Source organism: Eptatretus burgeri, chromosome 18 (assembly GCF_056783735.1).
Source record: "Eptatretus burgeri isolate ZD-2024b chromosome 18, Ebu_testis_v1, whole genome shotgun sequence".
Lineage (NCBI taxonomy): Eukaryota > Metazoa > Chordata > Myxini > Myxiniformes > Myxinidae > Eptatretus > Eptatretus burgeri.
In genome coordinates, this window is record NC_140978.1 from 635,001 (window position 1) to 657,979 (window position 22,979).

Here is a 22,979-nt window from a genome sequence, read left to right on the forward strand (position 1 = left end):
CTGCCCTAACATACTTTGTCAGAGTGGCAACCCATCCAGGATTGCAACCTTTGCTGAATAAACTACTTTGGCAGCACCGACGCTTTGTGCAGAGCATGGTTCATTATCTGATTTGTTGCCTCATAACTTAGTAGTGTTGTATGAAGACCTTTACTTGTTGGCATCGAGAATAACCATGGAATCTGTGGAACATGCTTATTAGGCAGCAGTGTTTTTAGATCTGTGCTGTATCATGTTCAATTGAAAAATTATTCATCCTTGTTTGTTGTAGGTTGGAGAAAGGTTGTTCAATGCAGATATGGAACTCATAAGAGAAATCAAACCCTCTCTTAAGGTAAGTAATGTATCTTGTTTTGTGAGTTACATTTATTGGCTTGGGGATTAGTACCAATGGACCATACTAATGGTTTTGCTATGTACTGTATTTGTTCATTAATCCCTTTGTGTTCATAAGTCAACAAATTTTGCTCGAGTGGTTACTGCAGTGGGAATATGAGAAAATGATAAATGTGCAAGTGGTGTGGATTTCAAAATTACAATTTATATAAAAACATGATTGGTCAACTCTTAAGAGTTTGAATGGGAACATTCTGCAGGCCATTGTTTTTGGCAAGGATTTGAAGTAATGATCATAGTCTTATTTGGTTGGAGTGATTGTTTCTCCTGCAATAGCAAAGGGAAATAAAACACATGTCAATTCCCTTATGGTACTGTTACGGCTGTGGAAATTCGCAGAACACTAAATAGGTCCTTAGTTCAGTTATGCCGATAAGTCCGTGTTCAGTTTGATTTCCTCACCGTTGTTTAATGGGATTTATCCGTATGGATAGGGCTGTGATCTTTGAGTTAGCTGTTTTTCTTTACTATCGTTATTTTGGACCAACCACAACGCCAACCACCAACCACCTTCTCCACCACGCCACCCACCAACCACCTTCTCCACCATGTCAACCACCAACCACCCTCTCCACACCGCCTTCATAACAACGACATCTCACCATCTCCCAAACCGCATCTCCCCCAATAGACCAACCTGAATAACATCGCCTCACCAACTCCGCAAACGCCGCCATCTTTGTGCCAGCCATGGCGAGTTCCCAGCGAACAGCATCGCTGCAGGCACACGCGGGGGTTCGCTCACCGAGCAAGTCTGGTGATCTCGCGCACGTCTGCTCACCGAGCAAGTCTGGTGATTTCGCGCACGTCCGCTCTGTGGAAGCTTCGCCTCAGAATTCGGATCAAAAGATCGAAAGGGGCGGGGCCAGTGGGGATCGAAGGTCAGAGATCGAAGGTAAGATCTCGCCTCACGGACCCGATATAAGGGCGAGCGGAGCGCCAGTTCGCAGTCAGTCGTGAGTCGGTCGTCAGTGGTGAGTCGATGGAGTCAGTCGGTGAAGTCTGGAGTCTGGAGAACACAGTCGGGGGCGAAGTCCAGGAGAGCGGAGGACACACGAGCTGAGAGCGTGGCCAAACTTGCTGTGCCGCGCAGACCTGCACGTTCGTGTGAAGAGAGCCGGAGAGAGCTTGCCAGCCAGCGCCAAACGGTCTGAGGTGATCGGGCTTCGGGACAGTCCGAGCATCGCTGAGGAACGGGCGGATTCTTACAAAGAGCATCAACTTTGGACGAGCATCAAGACCCGTTCGTTCCTCTCAACGCGTCGCCGGCTGAGGCCCGAATCACCCGGCCGCTTGGCAAGGCCTAGGCTCAACCGCGGCTATGCTAGCTGCCGTGGGGACTAGGCGTCGCGGGTCGCCCCATCGAGGCACCACGAGGGTGGAGGTAACCTGCAACAGTCTCGTGGAACTCCTTCGGTTCACCAAGCTCCACGTTATAAAGGCCTACAGGTCCAGTCTGACCCCCTTGTCTTTGAGGGGGTCTTTCCTTGTTTATTTGTGTGAAAATTGTGGTGCCGTGTCCCGTTACGTAGAACTGTTGTTAAGTGCTTGTGAATAATAAATAATAGACTGTTGTAGTGCTTTGTCTTGCTCGCGTCTTGTCCCTTTCCGCCAATTCTATTGCTTTTCTGTATACGTGCATGTTGGTGTTTTGCATACCTGACTGCATATGTGTGTGAATAAATGTGCGTGTTTAAATGTTAACCCGTTGTGTCCTCTTTTCCCATTGAACCGCCCTATTGCATTTCGGAATGGTCGCGGGCTTTTTAATAGCCGATAAAAGAATTGGGTCCAGCGAGGTCTCGCGATAATACACCGCTCGGTTATCCCAGAACGGAACGAACAGCTTAAGCGGTTCGTGTCCAAGCAGACCTCGCTGAGGTACGGTCTCTCGGTAGTCTGCCCGCGCGAATACTTAGGTATATCGATAATTTGGCGATTGACCCTGTCGCGCGCGGGTAGAGTGTTGACTAGGCCGTGGTGTCCGCTTGGAGCACATCCGTGACTGGTTTCCGGCGTTGTTCCGGAAAGTCGCGACTGAATTGTTCGTCCGGTGGGCGTCCGGCCGCGATTCGGTTTAAAAGCGGTTGTTCGCACTCTGGGCGGGCGGCAAATTCGTAACAATACTTTCTTTAATTGGTGAGAGTTCACTCAGAGCTTCTATTAAGTTATGATGGATAAACTGCACATGCAAATTTGTGGATCATCACAGCAAGTGGAGCCTCAGCTGTGGATCATCACAGCAGGCCGAGGCCTAGGCTTGTGCTTGAGGCCTAGGCCTAGGCTTGAGGCCTACCGGTTCCACTCGGTGTTCGATCGTTTTTTTTTTTTTTTTTTTTTTTTCTCCCCATTACCTTCAATTTCTATCCTCCCCATTACCTTCAATTTTGATCCTCCCCACTTTCCAAACATCCCCCATTCTCCCAACTAATCTCTTTCTTATCTCAAAAAAACAATAAAAATAAAAATACCCTACAACAACAACAACAACACGCTCACCTTCTCCCGATTCTGCTTCTTCTTCTTCCTCTTAACTTCCTCCTCGTCTTCTTCCTCGATTTTTTTTTTTTTTTTATTATTATTATTATTTTTTTTTTTACACTTCCATGACCTAATCTGTTGAACTCTCTCATACATTATTTTTAACTACAAAAACGATCTTATAATGCTTCATCTTCCTCTCTCACACATGTGGTACTCTTTACTGTTTCACAATGCACCACTCTTCTGCTATTTTAACAGACTGCTCTCATTTCGACCTCTCCTTCATTCCTTGCCTAAAAAATCCAACTATTACAGCGCTTCTTCTCTCCATGCTCTGAATTCGCCTTCATTGCATCCATCAAGAATTGTGTTAAATCGCATCTCTGACCTAAAACTTTTAAAAACCACAGTTTGCCATGGATGCTCGCTTTCCATCAAACATTCTTTTTTTTCCAACTTCAGTGCCAACTCACCCCCCTCACCCCTCACTCTCACTCTCAAAGCAACCATCCCACTCTTCTCCCTCCAAGCCTCCCTCTCACCTCTCTCAAAAATCCCCCCTCACCTTTCTCCCACCTTTCATCCCCCTCACTCTTCCTTCTCAAAGTTGCCCCCCTCTCATCCACCAACCTGCCTCCCTCCACTGCCCTCTCACCTCCATCTCTTCACTCCACTTCCTCAATTCCTCACCTGCCTTCTTCCTTGTCCCTTGTCCCCCCTCTCCCACAGCACCACAGAGCCTTTTCTCCTCCTCATTCGGCCGCCTCTCCTCGCTGTTCTGCAATCCCCCACGCTCCTTCAGCAACCCACCATACCTGCCCCCCTCGTCCCTTGTCCTACCCTCCCCCTCCCCCTCCACCTCCTGCACCCAAAGCCTCATCCCCTTCCTCTTCATTAAAAGTGTGGACCTCAAATATCCGGGGCCTTCGCTCAAACCTTTCAGATCTTTCCATACAGGTTGCCACTGACAAACCAGACATTATCTGCCTAACAGAAACTTTCCTCTCCCAAGACGTGTCTGACTTCCAAGTATCTCTCCCTGGCTACTCCCTCTTACGGTATGACAGACCTGAGCCTCGTCCTGGTGGAGGTGTTGCTCTCTTCATCAAAGACTCTATTCCTCACTCTCCATGCACTGCTCTCACTCCCCCACACCCCCAGGAATACCTCTGGCTTCGGCTTCCCCTCCACTCCCACCTCATGTTTATATGTGTACTGTACCGTCCACCGAACAGTGATGACTCCATCTGCACCTCACTATCCGAAAACATGGACCATCTTCTATCTTCTCATCCAAACTCTCTCTTCCTCTTATGTGGTGACTTCAATTGTCATCACGCCAGTTGGCTCGGTGTGGGTACCTCTCTCACCTGCCATGGCACCTCAGCAAAAGCTTTCTGCGACTCATTGGGACTGACTCAATCGGTCAACTTCCCGACCCGGATCTCAACCAATGGTACTCCATCTCTTCTGGATCTGATTTTGACAAATTTCCCTGACAATATCTGCTGCTCTTCCTTCGCTCCAATTGGTTCTTCTGACCACGTCCTTGTCAAAGTGGACATCTCTCTGGCTGTTATCAGAGAACCACCTCACCGCCGTCGAGTCTGGCATTTCACTCAAGCCGACTGGCAGGGTCTCCTAGCAGCCATCAAACTGACAGACTGGTCTCCTATCACTACTTTCTCAAACATCAACTCATCCTGGGAATTCTTTCAAAGAAACTTGCTCTCCCTCATGCACAGATTTATCCCCTCTCGTGTTCAGTTGTCTTACCCTTCCTCCCGCCCTTGGTTTACTGAACCTTGTGGCGAGGCAGTTGTCCTGAAACAACTTGCCTTTGCCTCATGGAAAGCAAACCCAACTGAGGGCAATCTCAGTTCTTTCCACAAAGCTCGGAACAAGTGTGTATCTACCCTCAGGAGAGCCACAAAACAACATCTTTCTCATCTCAAGTCTGAACTCTCAAACCTCTCTCCCTCCTCAAAATCCTGGTGGCGTTTAATCAAATCTGTTTCTGGTGTATGTTCCCCTCCATCCCCTCCCTTACCTCAAATGGCCGCACTGCTGATTCCACACGTGATAAAGCTGAATGTCTAAACTCGGTGTTTGCAGCTAAATCTTGTGTCCTAAACCCATCACTATCTCTACCCACTTTACCCAGTCGCACCCAACTGTCCCTGGACTCTGTATCCTTTTCTCCTGACAAGGTGGAGAGCTTGCTTTCAAACCTCGAGTCAGATTCTGCAACCGGTCCAGATGGCATCATCCCACGTGTCCTCAAAGCCTGCTCTTCTGCTCTTGCTCACCCTCTCTCTGTTCTATTCACCCTCTCATTTGCCCAAAGTCATCTGCCATCTGCTTGGAAATCTGCTAACATCACTGCCCTACATAAAAAAGGTGCAAAAACAGATCCCTATAACTACAGACCAATCAGCAAGGTGATGGAATCCATCATCGCCTCAGATATGAAATCCTTCCTCTTCTCCAATGACTTGATTTCCAATCATCAATTTGGTTTCAGACCAGGTCACTCTACCCTGGATATGCTGCTTCTGCTCTCCCATCAATGGATGGAGGTCCTCAATGCCGGACAGGAAATCCGAGCCGTATCCCTGGACATATCACGTGCTTTTGACACAGTCTGGCACCCTGCACTACTCACCAAACTCTCTTCCCATGGTATTCAAGGCCATCTCCACTCATGGCTCGCAGACTTCCTCTCCTGTCGCAGTCAACGTGTGGCCCTAAATGGAGTTCTTTCATCCCCTCTTCCTGTGCAGGCTGGAGTTCCTCAAGGTAGCGTTCTGGGCCCTGTTCTTTTTCTGGTTTTCATCAATGATCTCTCGGACTCTCTGGAAAATCCTCTATTTCTCTTTGCCGACGACTCCACCCTCTGCCGTACCATCTGTCATCCCTCAGACCGGCAAGCAGCAGCTTCTTCACTCACTGCAGATCTGGATAAAATCACAAACTGGTCCAACACGTGGAACATGTCTTTCAATCCAGACAAATCTCACACTCTCACTATGTCTCTTCGAAAGGACCGTTTACAAAACCCCCCCATCCACTTTCTCAACAATCCTCTGGAAGAAGTCTTTTCTTTCAAGCTTCTCGGTCTCACTATCTGCCATGACCTTTCCTGGGAAAGTCACATTTCCAACCTCGCCTCAAAAGCCAGTCGCCGACTGGGAATCCTCCGTCGTGCTAAGTCCTTCCTCGGCCCTCTTGAGCTCCTGACCATCAGGCTACGGACAAAAGCTTTGTTAGTGGAGTACTGCTCTCCCCTCTGGGCTGGTGCTCCTGCCTCCCACCTTTCTCGGCTTCACGCTGTCGAAACCAGGGCATTTAAGATCATCGGCATCTCCCGCAATGAAGCTGAGTCTTTGGGCCTCTGACTCAATCACCGCAGGTTGGTCGGTGGTCTTTCTGTCTTCTACCGACTCCTCTCCAGCCTTGCCCCCCCTGCTCTCTGCGATTTGTCCCCACCACATTTCCACAGGGCGCTCAAGGTCCGCCAACAACCCCCTTCTGGTAAAACTACCAAAATCACGAATCACTGCTCATCTTCACTCTTTCATTCCTCTTTTTTCCCACCTTTGGAATAAACTTCCTCACTCTATTCTTTCCCATTCTTCCCTCCAGGCTTTCAAAACAGCTGTTCACCACCACCTCTTATCTTCCCCCATCCAAATCCTCGATCTTTTCTACCCCCGATAATCCACCCAAGCCCACTTCCTTCATTTCTCCTGCTTTCCTTCCTGAAAGTCCCTGAAATGTCCATCTTCTCTTTGCCATGTTCCCCGTCCCATCCCCATCCCTCTCCCTTCCACAGTTCACCTAATGTGTCTGTTCCCCACTGTTTTGTCCCTTCCACTCCCGCCCCTCTTGTCTCATGCCTCCTTGCTGTGAGTTGTGTGTTAGCTCTCATACGAGCCTCGACCAAGGTATACAAAAATAAATAAATAAATAAAAAAGCAGGTAGAGCCAGAAATTGGTTGACTGTACGTGCCATTGGCCAGCCAACAGCAATCACTTGTATTTGAGAATTTGATGCAAAAGGTCTTGTTGAATCTGCAGCAAATCCGCAGGTAACCATCGTCTTAGAGGATCATCTTGATGGCTGGACCAACACTTTGTGAGTGAGAACACACTGTTCTAGATCTTTGCTCGCTGGTGAACCAGTGTGAGTGAGATCTTGCTGTTATGGACCTCATCATCTGCTGAACTACTGCAGGAGCAATAGCATTCTCTTTCAGACACTTGCCACCTGGTGAGCCAGTGTGAATACAGCAGATGGCATGCTGTTGTAGATACTTGCTAGTTGATGAGACAGTGGGAGCAAGAGCACGCTGTTATGGATCTGTGCTAGCTGGTGAGCCAGCTTGGGTACTACTGGAGTGAGAGCATGTTATTATGGAACTGTCAACTGGTGAGTAAGGATGAGCACTGCGGAGGTGATAGCATCCTGTTTTGTGTCCATTGCAGCTCATTGGTCTGCGCTGTTGTGGACCATAAGAAGAGGACTGAGTCAACGTTTGGGCCTGCACAACATAGCACGGTCTATGGATGATGATTAGCCCCCGCTGGACTTCATACGAAATGGGGGCTTATGGATTTGGTCTCGATTTTCGTGTGTGCGTGCGTGCGTGCGCGCGCGCGTCCGTGTCCGTCCGTCCCCGCAACCATATCTTGGACGTGTGGAACAATTTTATTCCTATTTAGCACAAAGACAACACATTATGGTATACAAATCCACTTCATTTTTTTTCGACATCAGATCCAAGATGGCCGACTGGCGTCCATTTTAGTTGTCAAAAACCCCCCATTGAGTGTCGAACATGTCCTCAATCATTTCCCAGACATGCGTTTACCGATCTTGTGAAAACTTGGCAGACAGATAATTCATGTTTGCTAATATATGCACGTCATTTTTATTTTTATTTTTTTTTGAGATCAGATCCAAGATGGCTGACTGTTGGCCATTTTGTTACTTGAACATGTCCCCAACCATTTCTCTGACATGCATGGTCTGATTTTTCTTCAAACTTGGCACAAGCACAGTACATAGTGGCATACACCTGCACCTAACTTTATTTTGCGATCTGATCAAAGATGGCCATCTGGTAGACTGTCGGCCATTTTCATTGTTCCCTCACTGAGAGAATCTGGTGAGTATGATCAGCATCAGGAAAAAGAGCCACATGTCCATACAGCTGCAGCTGATGCTCACGGACTACACAGGTAACAAATCTCACTTGAGTCTGGCTCTATTTTAGGTGCACATACTGTAAATATGGGCGAGCACTTCAGCTCCATACAGTAAAATTACTAAAACAACAGCAGCAATGCCAACCCTCCCGATTTCATCGGGAGGCTTCCGAAAATTCACCCAAACTCCCGCCCTTACGATCACTATCCTTATCCTCCCGAAATTTTGATATTTTTGCACTGTTCACTAATCAGAATGTACTAGTATGAGAATTGAATGAAAAGCATCGTCTGCTACGTATAGCATGTGGTAACTCCATAACGTTCGCTGCTACCAAATTGTACGTAAAAAATTGCAAATTCAAATGAGGAGCAGCGAAACATTGGGTCTGGATCTCGCTTATGCGATCATGCACTGAGATTTAGTGCATGCGGTATGTGTGCAATACAGTGCATGCAGTATGTATGCACAGTGTATATGCATGCGATACGCTCACTGCATGCAGCTGGGCCCCGTACCAGCCCGGCGGTCGCGACCACCGTGCGGTGTTTAACAGCCGCTAGAGTTCTACGAGTCGCGCTGCAGCTGTGGAACATCGACTTCGAAGTTACCGATGCTTCAAGCCCTCGATATTGATTACGAAATGGCAGAAAAGAAGCTTACGAAGACCAAGAAATGGTCTCAGAAGTACAAGACCGAATACAGTCTCCAATACCCGTGTATTCGAAAGTCTGAAAGAGGAATTCATCATGCGTATTGTACAGTATGCAGCGTTGATATTTCAGTTGAGCACGGAGGTCGCGATGATATTCGGAAGCACGTTGGAAGCAAACGGCACACAGACATTGCAAAGGAGAGATCTTCGAGCACGAGTACCGGTACACTTCTGAATTATTTCACCAAACAAGGGACAAGCGAGGAAGAGGATGTTACCCGAGCGGAACTTCTCTTTAGTGGATTTATTGTGGAACATAACTTGCCCAAATCAGTCTCAGATCATGCTGGACCTCTATTTCAAAAGATGTTTCCAGATTCAAAAGTTGCTTCAAAGTATGGATGTGCAAGAACAAAAACTTGCAAGATGTGCAAGAACAAAAAAAAAAAAAAAAAAAACAAGAACAAAAAGCAAGAAAAAAAAAAAATAAAAAAAAGAACAAAAAAAAAAGAACAAGAACAAAGAAGAAAAAAAGAACACTGGTCAACAATTTTTTACTTTCTGAATGTTGTCTAGATTTCTACAAGTGAATTAGGGTATTCTGGCACTGCTGAATCAGGAAATGGCATCCGTTTCTCTCCATCAGGTCAGGTTTTTGTGCTAAGTTGATTTGAAAAAATCAGATCTTGTGACAAAATCAATTACATTTTTGTGGCATTATCAGCTGATTTTTGTCAACACATATCATCCTAAACATGTTTTTAAGAAAAAAAATGTTTTGCCAACAACATTTATTGATTACATGATAGAAACATCGATTACTGTCATCTGAATGGTGGGCATTGATAAAGGTAAGTACAAGTAAATTGCATGTTGCGTCACCACTGTTCAAACTTCAGGGCTTGAACTTCCGTTTCTTCGAACTCCTGGAATGTTCAGCGGCAGGGAGGTCTCTCTTCAGATTCCAACAGTAGTCAGCCATCATGACTGCGTCCCAGCGACCCTGATACCTGGTCTCCATCTCCTTCATGTCCTGATGGAATCTCTCCCCTGCTCGTCACTCATTGAACCCAGGTTCTCAGGAAACCGGTTCATATGTGAAAATAGGTAGTGCATCTTGATGCTCATGTTGCAGCCCAGGTTTCTGAAAGCAGTCAGTATGTTGTTGACAAGTTCTGCGTAGTTTCTGGCCTTATTGTTGCCAAGAAAGTTCTTCACTACCAAAACAAATGTCTTCCACGCTTCCAGTTCCACTTCGTTCATTGAGTTTTTGAACTCTGGATCTCTGATGAGCTGACGGATCTGAGAACCATCAAAGATGCCAGCTTTCAACTTCTCCATGGTCAATCCTGGAAAAGCCTGGCACAAGTAAGTGAAGCAGTCACCATCTTTGTCCAGAGCCTTGGTGAACTGCTTGATTAAGCCGAGCTTGATGTGCAGCGGTGGGAAGAGTATTCTGTCTCTGTCCACCAGAGGGTCGTTGATGACGTTCCTTTCTTTGCATGGCACCAATTCCTCCCGCACAGGCCAGTCCTTCTTCGTGTAATGCTGAGCACGGTCCCTACTATCCCACATGCACAGAAAACATGGGTACTTGGTGAAGCCAGACTGTTGTCCCAACAAAAAGTTCACCATCTTCAGGTCAACACAAATAAACCACTTATGCTGATCATAACCAATTTTCTCCAGCACGTACTTCACCACTTCATACTTCTCCTTCAGTGTAGTCGAGTGAGCGATGGGTACAGAGGCAAACTGGTTGCCGTTGTGTAGCAGAACACATTTCAGTTATCGCTTGCTGCTGTCAATGAACAGTCTCCAATCTTTGGGTTCGTACTGTGGCACTCCAAGCTTGAGCAGAAGCGCATGTCATAAATTGGCGCATGTAGGTATTGTACATTCTTCAGAGTTCGTTATTTCAAGAAATACAACTTTTTTGTATCACATTATTACAAAATCTGCCCCATTAACTTTAGTTTTGATCCACGAACTTTATGCTTTGCCTCACCAATTTTTAGAAGATTTTGAGGTTTTATGACTTCAAACTGATCCCTTTTCGACATAATCACCTAGAACTTTCGTACCTGAATACTTCTTGTCATTAAAATAATTATTTCCAATCAAAACAATTATTTGACATGACATTTTACCCCACCAACTTCTTCTAAAATGCTCCACACATGCGTACATGTGAACAAAAATGTAAAAAACGACATGTGGCCATATCTCAAAAACTTGACCTGATTGAACAAAACTAATGTGAGTTTTGGATTCAGCGCATCAGATTCGTCCTAAATCAGCTTAAAAATGCAGACAACAAATTTGTTGTTGACCAGTGTAATTGGTGAGTTGTCAAATGTTACTGCTTCATCTATTGCCGATATTGCTAGACTAGCTCCATTTAGCCTAGCTACAGACGGTAGCAATGACAGTGGTGAGGCCCAGCTATATCCTGTCCTGATTTCGTACTATGACAACAGTGCTGGGATTGTGAAGCAAGGTTTGCTAAGTTTGCCTGCGTGCAAACAAGATTCCACTGGAGAAAACATTTTCAAACTGCTTGATCATGAGTTCAGTGACAGGAAAATTCCGTGGGGAAATTGTGTTTCCTTTTGTGCTGATAATGCCTCTGTCATGGTGGGCAAGCACAAAGGAGTCGCTGCTTATATCCACAAACAAAATCCAGAGTGCTACATCATGGGATGCCCTTGCCATATGATGCACAATACGGCCAAGAAGGCGGCTCAGGCCTTACCCATTGAATTAGATGACTTTCTCATCGATATTTACTACTACTTGGACAAAAGTAGTAAACGCGTCAAAGGAGTGAAAGCACTGCAAGAACTCTGTGATGCCCCGACACACAAGATTCTGAAGCATGTCGCAACAAGGTGGCTGTCCCTTGGTCAGTGCCTAGACAGGCTGATTGAACAGTGGGAGCCACTTCGCCTCTTCTTCAAAGAAGAAGTACGAAGAAAAATGCAACCAACTGTAGCCAAGACTCTAACAACGAGCAAGAAGGACGGCACTGTATCTACTGCCAGTACTGGCACTGCAGGATCAAGCACTAGTGGAGCAGCATTCACCACTACCACTGCAGTATCTGCTGTGAAGAAGACAGCAGGGACAGCACCAAAACCAATGCTGAGAGCAGGTTGCATCACCGGCCCTTCATCACGTTCATCTACAAAGCAGATCCCTTCAGAGTCGAGAAAGACTGTGATAGTCCCATCTACAGGCAAAGAAGGACCCAAGTTAAGTTCTGCTTTTGCCAAATCACTTGATAGAAGCTCAGCAAAACCTTCGAATCAGAGGTCTTCTTCCTTGGCTGCACCTACCTCAAGCTCTCTCCTCAAACGTAAAATTGGATCTGGTACTACGAGTCTGACCTCTTCTGCTGGCAGTAAACGCAAGTGTGATCGCCCTGCGGCTAAGTGTACTACGAGTTCTACAACTAAAAGCGCATCTTCCTCAAACACTGTGCAGGAATCTAGAGAAAAACGTGTCAACAGGATGTTCTTGTCTCCACAAACAAAACTCTATTGTTTCTTCCTTCGACATGCTAACAAGCTTTTTGAGAAGGGGAATCTTCTGCTCCAAAGAGACGAACCCTGTATTCATCTCCTGCACGGAGAATTGAATGGTCTTCTGAAAGATATCTTCGTACGGTTTTTGAAACCATCGGTGTCATCGGTTGCTCTGGTAAATGTACCCTTCTCTGACAGAAATCATCAGAAGAATGATGAGGACCTCATGATTGGGAACGATGCCAAACTGTATATAAGGGAACAAAGGAGTCTCAAGAAATCCACCTTCACTCTGAGTGAGTCAGACATCCAAGGTTTCTTCAGTGCAGTTCGCTCATATTATGTGAAAGCCTGCAATTACATCTTCAAAACCTGGCCGCTAGATGATGAATTAGCCAAGCATGCTCAGGTGCTGGATGTTAAGCTACACCAAGAAGTGGGGTTTGACTGTGTGGAGTTTTTCATCAAGAAATTCCCCTGTCTGTTCAGTGGCGGTGATAGTGACATAGACAGTCTTGAGAGTGAATTCGCTCACTGCCAGGCAGACGCCTCCATAGCTACAATTGCTACTGAGACAGTGAGAGTGGATGAGCAGTGGCATCGGATTTCACAGCTCACAGATCCCTGCACTGGTGCCAAGAAGTATCCTAATTTGAGCAAAGTGATGAAGGGAATCTTGGTCATTCCTCATTCGAACGCATCATGTGAGCGGGCACTCAGTCTTGTACGGAAGAATCATACTGAATTTCGTCCCAATTTGAGTGTCAAAACCCTGGAAGCTCTCTTAATTGAAAAACTAGCTCATAGCACCCCTTGCTACCAGAGAGAATACAGCAAAGACATAATCAGAAGGGCTAAAAGAGCCACACAGCTGTCACTCAGCAAAGCTGCCATTGAAAAAGCAAGCAGCAGTAGTACCAGCCAGTAAGGTAAGAAAAATATTGCTTCTTTTGTGCTTTTTGTTAATCTTTGATTGTCCCCTAACTTACTAATATTAACATACATGTAACATTAAAAAGTGCACAATTTTCCCCTTTTTTTGTTCAAAAAGTGGGAATTCTTAACATGTTAAATGCTCCAAAATAGGGCTCAGAGGGCACGAGAGAGCGTCTAGAACCCCAGAGCTTCCAGGGCCCTAAGGCGGGCCCTGGACCCCGCCGCAAGGGTCGAGCGCTCCGCGCTCGAGATGTGCGCTTAGCGCACATTATTTGGTGTCGGTTGAAAATCCTCCCTAATTCTGATTTCCAAAAGTTGGCATCTCTGCAACAGTAGCAATGACATTTTATGTCTTCTTTTTATTTGTTCATTTCTTCACCTCCATCCGCCTCACCCTTGTTCATGTAACATTTGGAAAAGAAAGTTTGTTTGTTTTTCACCTCGGCGTTGTACTTGTGGATAGAAACTAGACACTGCACATATTTATGAGACAATCACCAAAAAAAACTCCCCCAAACATTCGTCTTGGATGTCTTGTGAGGAGTGATGGTTAATATGAATTGTAGGAATTCACATTCTGTTTGTTTTTGTGTGTGTTGAGGGAGCTGAGCTTTGAAGAGTCTTTCCAACAGACTCATATTCCCAAGGATTTCATATGCTGTGGAGCTTTTTCAAAACTTGCAGTGATGAATATGCAGTGGCTTTTGTAATAAATCCTTTCAGGTTTGTTCACTGGCCATACTCAATGATTAGTCCATGTCTTTGTTTGGAAATGCACACAAGGAGAGACATCTAAATGCATACCCTTTGTCGGCCATGTTTCTGCACCCCCAACAGCACGGCATTAATATTGTTGTGAGAATGATTTGTCGGGGCCAACTTTGCATAGTATAGTGGTAGTTATTTCCTTTATTACATGTTTTAGCGTAAATGTGAGGTAATTTAATTGTGATATAGAATACGTGTCATTTTATGTGCAGCAAGCTGTTGTAAACCTTCCCCACATGTTTTTGTCTAAAACAGCTTTCCCTTCATACCCTTTTTAATGTTCTTACCTTCATAATTAATCTTAAATGTTCTTTTGAAGTGTCCAATAGGCCATCAGGTGCTTTCGGCGGGAGCGCCACCATGACACACAGTGTGCCAAAAGCACTGTGACGAGTCGGGAAGGGGGATGCCCCACCCATGAGCTGAGTACAAACCAATAGCGGCTGAGCCGGGTGGGGCTCACGGTGTCATGGCTTGGGTGGGGACTAAACCTATAAAGGTGGGGTGTGAGCCTCAGGGGTGGGGGGTGGAAGGTGAGAGATGATGCAGGATTCAGCAGGCAGAGCTGCGCAAGAGATTCGGCGTCTTCTGTCAGCATGAGACGAACCCCTGTTTGCAAAATGCGCTCCCTCCACCAACCCCCCACCTTTGTGCCACACTCAAACCTGCCCTTCCATTCTGCCGGCCTGTGCTTTATGGCACAAACTGTTTCTCGCTGCGGATTGTCTCAACTTGGAACTTGTGTCCTGCCAGGAGCAGCCTGTGCTATTTTCAGTCCTGTCAATTTCTATCTATCGTCTGTCTCCTGTGGTATACCTGAGGCCTTAATGACTTGGATAATTAAGAAGCTGCCGTTAGTTCATTGTCGTGACTCCGTTTGTTAATTGTCGTGACTCCGTTTGGGTTATTATGAATTAATTATTACTGTTTTGCTTCGTCTTGTAGTCCTGCCCCCATGTGTGTTCAAATACATTATAAAACCACTTGGTGTCAGGTTGAATTCAGGTATCTTGATCGCTGTTTAATTATACACGAGCGTTAAAGAGCAGATTGGCTTCGGGTGATTATCACCCAGGACGAGACTGTGCCTGCGACCGGTGATTCCGCTCGGTCACCATTCAGAGTAGTGTGCGTACGGCACCGATCAGTGTGACACTATGACTGGCTTATTGGTTCCATTGGAGCTAGGTATCATGGCAGACAGGCCTATCAAGCTCAGAACAAACAAATCAATTGACTGTCGCGACCACTTTGACGCAATTTGTCAGGATTTGAACCGGGCAAATCCCGACGGATCTTTACTCTTAAAAAAAATTAATAATAATAATAATTTTTATTTATTTATTTATTTATTTATTTTCCCCACCTGTGGAACCAACTTCCACATTCTCTTTAATCTCATTCTTCCCTCCAGGTCTTCACGACAGCTGTTCACCACTATCTCAGATCATCCCCAATCCAAAACCATGATCTTTTCTACCCCGTTAACACCCCCCTTGCTTCCAAGCCCACCTCTTTTCAAATTTCCAATTTTGCCTTCCTGAGTTTTTGTTTAGAACTTTGTCAATCCTGTCCCCGTAATGCCCCCTACATCTCTCATTCTTCCCCTCATCCCTTATTTGTTCAAGTCTCCCTCTATTTTCCCCCTCGACCCTCTGGAAATATCATGTGTTCCCCCCTTCCCCCTGCCCCTCTCTTTCCACTGTTCATTTTGTTTTGTTACACCCTGATCCAGTGATTTTATTAATTTTTTTTTTGTTTGTTTGTTATATACACTGTCGAGGCTCATATGAGAGCTAACACACAGAATGTACAACAAGGGGAGCAGGAGACGAGGGGTGTGGGAGAGGGAAGGAAAAAACAGTGGGGAACAGAGACATGAGGAAATCTGTGGAAGGGAGAGGGATGGGGCGGGGTCCACAGGGAAAACAAGATGGACACTACAGGGACTTTCAGGAAGGAAAGTAGGGAATTTGAAGGAGGTGGGTTGGGGTGGATGAGCAGGGGTAGAAAAGATTGAGGTTTTGGATGGGTGAAGAGATGAGATGGCAGTGAACAGCTGTTTTGAAGACCTGGAGGGAAGAGTGGGATGGTCGAGAGTGTGGGGTTCCAAAGGCAGGAAAAAAAGAGGAATGAAAGAGTGAAGGTGTGTGTGTGTGTCCGTGTCCGTGTCCGTGTCCGTGTCCGTGTCCGTGTCCGTGTCCGTCCTTCCCCGAACGGGTGAAGGTGAATCAGGAATCGATGATTCTTGATTTTGGTAGTTCTACCAGAAGGGTGTTGCTGGTGGACCTTGTGCACTCTGCGGAAATATGGGGTGTCGTATTGCGGAAGCCGAGAATGGTGAGAGGCGGGCACACCAGCCCAGAGGGGAGAGCCATACTCCTTGAGGTTGTGGACAAAAGTTTTTTATGTGGTCATGGGCTCAGGTGTGCCAAGGAATGATATGTTATATGTTCGAGTTCTCCTACCAGCCTTGACTTTGTATACAAGAAAAAAAAAGGTTTTCTAAAAGCTTCGAAAACAAAAAAATTATCCACTATGCAGAAACTACCGACTGAGTCTCTTGCGGTAGTTATCTGTTGCGCTCTATGCAAAGCCAGTGTTCTTGTGACTTCATTAACAAGAGACGTATTCCAGTTGTCACATTTTGTTTTCTCACTTTGCAGCAAGTGTTTTCAGATGTGCCACCAGTCAGATTATGCAGTGTCAACCAGAATCGGTGGCATAATGGTTGTAGGATCGTCTCGAAGTCTGGGAAGTCAGCAGTTATAATTTGACTCCGGTTGAGTCCCAATAAAAACTTTTAAAATGGTATCTGCTGCTTCTTTGTTTGATGCTCAGCATTTAAAGGTTACAGCATGGACAATTCCATGCTACCATCATCCATGGGGAAGAGGGAATTCTTCAATTGTCATACTAAGATTGGTCAGTAAAGTAACGTCCAAAAGATGGCATTGCTGGTACCCAGAGTGACCTTGACGAAAATTATACCTTGACGAAAAAAAAAGATGAGGATGAAAATGCATGTTTGAATTTATTTTTGGGCAAGGCATGTTTCGACCAACCTCATCCTCAGTTTTAGTGTTGTCACTTTTATATCGGTTTTGTTAGTCTTCAATTTGAGCAGTTGGTTCATTATGTTTTGCTTCCGGGCTAAAAGCTGACACTAAACAACTACATCATAATAATTGGAAAGAGCAATCAGAGATTCCAGACCCTCGCCAGGACTTGTTTGTTTTCTTGGTGTGTTTTGTGTGGCAAATAAATGCAGGAATGTACTAAATGAAAGGTTGATTGCAAATGAAAGGTCTAAACTCTAAATGGTCTCGTTGTAAAGGTCAAAGGTCTGAAAAGTTGTAAAGGTCAAAGGGTCTTATAGAGTCAGAATTTTTTGAAGGGCTATAAAGGGTCTTGAAATGTCTAAAAAGGGTATAAAGGTCAAAGGAGTCTATGGGGGTATTAAAAGGTCTGAAAAGTCTAAAGGTCTAAAAGGGTCTCGAGGGTAGAAAGAAGTCTAACAGTATTCGGGGTTCTAAAGTGTCTTCGAGATCTATGGGTTTTAAAGGGTGTAACGTGGTCTGTAGGGTCTTGGGGGTCTTAAAGTGTCTTGCTGTTCTCATAGGTGTTGAAGGATCTTGAACGTCCTAGGGTATTAAAGGATCTTTGGGGTCTCGAGGGTCTGAAAGTGTCTTTGTGTACTTGAAGGTCTTAAAGGGTCTTAGGAGTTTTGAAGGGTCTTAGGGGTCTCAAGTTGTCTTAAGGTCTCATGCAGGGGTCTCCTGCAATTAATGCACATACTCACGTTCTGTGTTGACAAACAAACAGACACCCAAATGCAATACCCTCTCCTGTGGCGAGGGTAATAAAGTACGGGTACCTGTATCCACATATATCGGTGATTTATTGTCGATCATGGTGACTGTCTTTACGCAACTCGGATACAAACATCATTGCTACCTTTTGATTTTCTCATTTCAGGATGATACTGACCTGGTACAGGAGCTGTGCCATGAAACTGTACGAGCCGGTCACAGCGTGCTTGCTTTCTGCCCCTCCAAGCAGTGGTGTGAAGCCCTGGCACGTGCCATTGCCAATGCTTTTCAGCAGATTCCACAAGGTAAATTTTTATATACAGTATATTAAATTAATTTACCCTTTTTTGTTGTTGTTTTTTTGTTTGTTTGTTGTTTCTAGGTCATCTCTAACGAGATGAGCTAATAAAACCAGTCTCGATGTCCGTCCGTCTGTACGTACGTCAGTGCGCATGTACGTACGTCCCCATTTCTTTCTTCCGATTTTCTTTATATTTGGTATGTGGATAGATGTCGATGAGGGATGCACGACGGTATGACCTTTGACCCGATTGAAGGTCAAGGTCAATATCAAGGTCACTCCAAAGTTGCGAAATCGTCCATTTTCAAAATCTATCTCCTCCGTTTATGACCCGATCTTCGAAATTCCTTCGGATTCTGATAATATGGAACAATATCTAAACTTGGTCGGGCCGGTTTTTTGAAATTCGTCCTGGTTATTGAGTCACGTGTCTTCAAAGTTGGAAAAATCGTCGATGTGATACGTTCAAAAAAAAATTCTCCCGATCTTGATGAAACTTGGTATGTAGGTAGGGGTCGATGGATGATGCACGACGGTATGACTTTAGACACGATTGAAGGTCAATGTCAAAGTCACTCCAAAGTTGAAAAATCAGCTAATTTCAACATTATCTCCACCATTTATTATCCGATCTCGACGGAATTTCCAACGGATTATGATAGTAGGGTACAATATCTGAATCTGGTCGGGTCGTATTTTTCGAATTTGTCCTCGTTTTCGAGTCGCGTGACTTAATCGTTGGCAAATTGTCATGTGGCCGATCTGTGCAGTACCTAAGAAAACACTGCCTTGAAATTCAAGATCTCCGGTGATCTAAACTACAAAACTTTGCGGTGCTTCAGAGATGACCATCACCCCCAACCGGGAGTAATATTTTTGACTCGTGCTATCATGATATAATATTTAGGTGGAACAACAAATCTCTCTCTCTCCTTCTCCTTCTCCTTCTCCTTCTCCTTCTCCTTCTCCTTCTCCTTCTCCTTCTCCTTCTCCTTCTCCTTCTCCTTCTCCTTCTCCTTCTCCTTCTCCTTCTCCTTCTCCTTCTCCTTCTCCGAAAATGTTTTTGCTTGACATAGTTGTGCATCTATTAAAGTACCTTACTTATATAATGTGTAAATGATGGACATTTAACATGAAGCAAAATTCCAGATGCGAAAAAGCACTGTTGAAGCGGTACGAAGTTTAAATAACTGCTTTTGAAGCGGTATGATTTAACGGAGGATCAGTATAGGACCAGGTTCAGGAATGTCAAGCTGGAGTTGGAGGACAGCCTTGAGCAACTTGCACTCAGGTGAAGAAATTCTGAGACGAAGTGGGTTTAACTGTAAAAGACCCACCAGATGTTTGACCATATGTGTAACTTGTTAATGAAGGAACAATTTTTTGGTGCATGTGTGAAAAAAATATATTTGTTCTTCTGTGTCAGAGAGCACCAGGGAATGTTGAGTTAACCAGGGTTGCAGATCTTTTCCTGATTGCTCATAAGAGACATCTGTCAACCATTCAGTGTACCAATGTCAGGATTCAGGGGAAAGCAGAACAAACCTGTTTTGCTCAAATGGGGACAGGAAGACCACATTATTCCAATTAAAAGGTATGACAATAGAGCTCTGCACTGTGTGGACCGATTTAAGGGCAGGGTCAACTCAGGTGCTAAGATTAGAATGCAAAAACCTGCTGGAATTGTGCAGGGAAGTCCATTGGCAAAATAAGTATCTATAGATGATTCTTGTTAACTGCAAAGGTCGTGAAGTCGCTCGTTCTCATAATATTCTTCTCACTTTTTTTTCCGGATACTAAATTTAGTGTTGTGGAAGCATTGTCTCATGTTTTCTCAGTTTAAAAAAAACCGCAACATTACTGCCCAAAGGTGGATGCAGCAAGCAAGGGAATGAACAAACAGCCAAAGAGGGGAGGAGGGAACACAGTAATCTGTTCATGAGATGGTTGAATTAGGTGGGGATAATGGCGGTCCATTGTTTTAGGACTTATTTTAAGAATGAATTTTCTCATTGCAATTCATCAGAGACTGAACCATTGAAAAAGCTGATTGACGCTCGGGAGAGCGCATACCTCTGCCAGGCTAAACGGTTTACATGTTGTATCCCACTGATAGACCGTTTAAGCATCCAAATCTTCACGAAAATCGAACCAATTCGTCCTTCACACACACACACACACACACACACACACACACACACACACACACACACACACACACACACACACACACACACACACACACACACACACACACACACCCTGTCCACCAAAGTTCGTCTGATTCCATCCATAACTTTTTGAGATATCCTGCTCACAGAGAGACAAGCAAAAAGACAGACAAACAAACAAGGGTGAAAACATAACCTCCATTTCTCTTTGCCGATGACTCCACCCTCTGCCGTACCATCTGTCATCCCTCAGACCGGCAAGCAGCAGCTTCTTCGCTCACTGCAGATCTGGATAAAATCACAAACTGGTCCAACACGTGGAACATGTCTTTCAATCCAGACAAATCTCACACTCTCACTATGTCTCTTCGAAAGGACCGTTTACAAAACCCCCCCATCCACTTTCTCAACAATCCTCTGGAAGAAGTCTTTTCTTTCAAGCTTCTGGGTCTCACTATCTGCCATGACCTTTCCTGGGAAAGTCACATTTCCAACCTCGCCTCAAAAGCCAGTCGCCGACTGGGAATCCTCCGTCGTGCAAAGTCCTTCCTCGGCCCTCTTGAGCTCCTGACCACTTACAAAGCTTTTGTCCGTAGCCTGATGGAGTACTGCTCTCCCCTCTGGGCTGGTGCTCCTGCCTCCCACCTTTCTCGACTTCACGCTGTCGAAACCAGGGCTTTTAAGATCATTGGCATCTCCCGCAATGAAGCTGAGTCTTTGGGCCTCTCACTCAATCACCGCAGGTTGGTCGGTGGTCTTTCTGTCTTCTACCGACTCCTCTCCAGCCTTGCCCCCCTGCTCTCTCTGCGATTTGTCCCCACCACATTTCCACAGGGCGCTCAAGGTCCGCCAACAACCCCCTTCTGGTAAAACTACCAAAATCACGAATCACTGCTCATCTTCACTCTTTCATTCCTCTTTTTTCCCGCCTTTGGAATAAACTTCCTCACTCTATTCTTTCCCATTCTTCCCTCCAGGCTTTCAAAACAGCTGTTCACCACCACCTCTTATCTTCCCCCATCCAAATCCTCGATCTTTTCTCCCCCCGATAATCCACCCAAGCCCACTTCCTTCAATTCTCCTGCTTTCCTTCCTGAAAGTCCCTTTAATGTCCATCTTCCCCTCGCCATGTTCCCCGTCCCATCCCCATCCCTCTCCCTTCCACATTTCACCTGTGTCTGTTCCCCAATGTTTTGTCCCTTCCACTCCCGCCCCTCTTGTCTCATGCCTCATTGCTGTGAGTTGTGTGTTAGCTCTCATACGAGCCTCGACCAAGGTATACAAAAAAAAAAAAAAAAAAAAAAAAAAAATCCACCTTAGGCGGTGGAGATAAAGAATCTGCATTTTATTTTGATCAGATACATTTTCCGATTGCTTAAATATTGATGTAAATCAAAATTCTACATTCAGCCTTTGAGATGCATACATCCCTCCTCCTTCCCTCTTCATTCACGCTATTTCCCACACAACATTAATTATCTATATATTCTATGGATCATCCTAGCTGCCCTTCAACTGTATCACAAGAGGTGGTCTAAATCCCAGTGCATTTAAGCTAGTTGTATGACAGTAATAACAAGAACGGCACTCAGTCGAACGCATACCTCCACCAGGCTGAACAGTTTACGTTTTGTATCCCACTGAAAGGCCGGATCTGGATCCGAACCTGAACCAAAATCTAATCAGCTTGTTATCGTCACCTAACCAACTCGTCCACCTAGTTTTGTCATAACTCGTCCACAACTTTTTGAAATATGCTGTATATCATTTTGGCCCCTTCTCTCAATGGTGAAGAATCACTTCAAAAAATTTAAAATTCTCGGATCTGGATTCGGATTTGGATCTTCACCAAAATTGAAGCAATTTTTCTCTGTCACACACCCAACTGGTTCACAAAGTTTTGTCTGAATCCATCCATAACTTTTTTGAGATGTTGTGCTATACTGTATATTGTTTTTGGCATTATCTCGTAATGGCGAAGAATCACTTAAAAAATTCTCACATCTGGATGTTCACCAAAATCTAATTATTTCATCCTTGTCACACACCTTACCTCTCCACCAAATTTTGTCCGAATCCTCTCACAACTTTTTGGGACATCCTGGTCACAGAATGACAAACAAACAAAGACGTGCAGAGCACAATACTTGCGAAATCATGAGAACAAATTTGACTTAAAAAATAATTACTGGTTAAATTCAATGACCGCAAATGCATCTTCTTCTTCTTCTTCTTTCTGCTGCTCCCGTTCGGGGTCACCACAGCGGATCATCCGTATGATCCGCATAGAGATTTGGCACATGTTTTACGCCGGATGCCCTTCCTGACGTAACCCTGGTCGCCTCTTACGACACAGGGATATGGTACACCTATTTTAACCGGGGTATACACCGGCCCAGTACACTGGTACTCATTTGGCCGACCTCGGAAGGATGACAGGCTGAGTCAACCCCCTGGTGTATTAACTCAGCGGCCCAACGGGGCTTGAACTCAGGACCTTTTGGATCCCAAGCCACTGCCCTAACCACTGCGCCAACACCAGGCTAATGACCGGATATGCATATCCTCTTCAAATATTAAGTTGATCACATTAAAATTGCCAATTTTAGAAATTTGGCCAAGGTTGGCCTTTTGACCTGAAAAATAATTTATAGTTGAATTCAGTGACCAAATTTGCAAATCCTTTTCAAATTTCAAGTCAATCGGATGAAAATTAA

The 22,979-nt window shown here is 45.1% G+C and overlaps 1 protein-coding gene across 1 annotated transcript in view; it reads left to right on the top strand.

The window, feature by feature from the left end:
- The window catches only part of LOC147008450 (DNA polymerase theta-like), a 96,692-nt gene that overhangs the window by 34,893 nt on the left and 38,820 nt on the right, over nt 1-22,979 (top strand). Inside the window, exons 9-10 of the mRNA XM_085863640.1 lie at nt 272-334; nt 17,957-18,095. Coding sequence (XP_085719766.1) covers nt 272-334; nt 17,957-18,095 — 202 coding nt within the window. The remainder of the gene's footprint in view (nt 1-271; nt 335-17,956; nt 18,096-22,979) is intronic.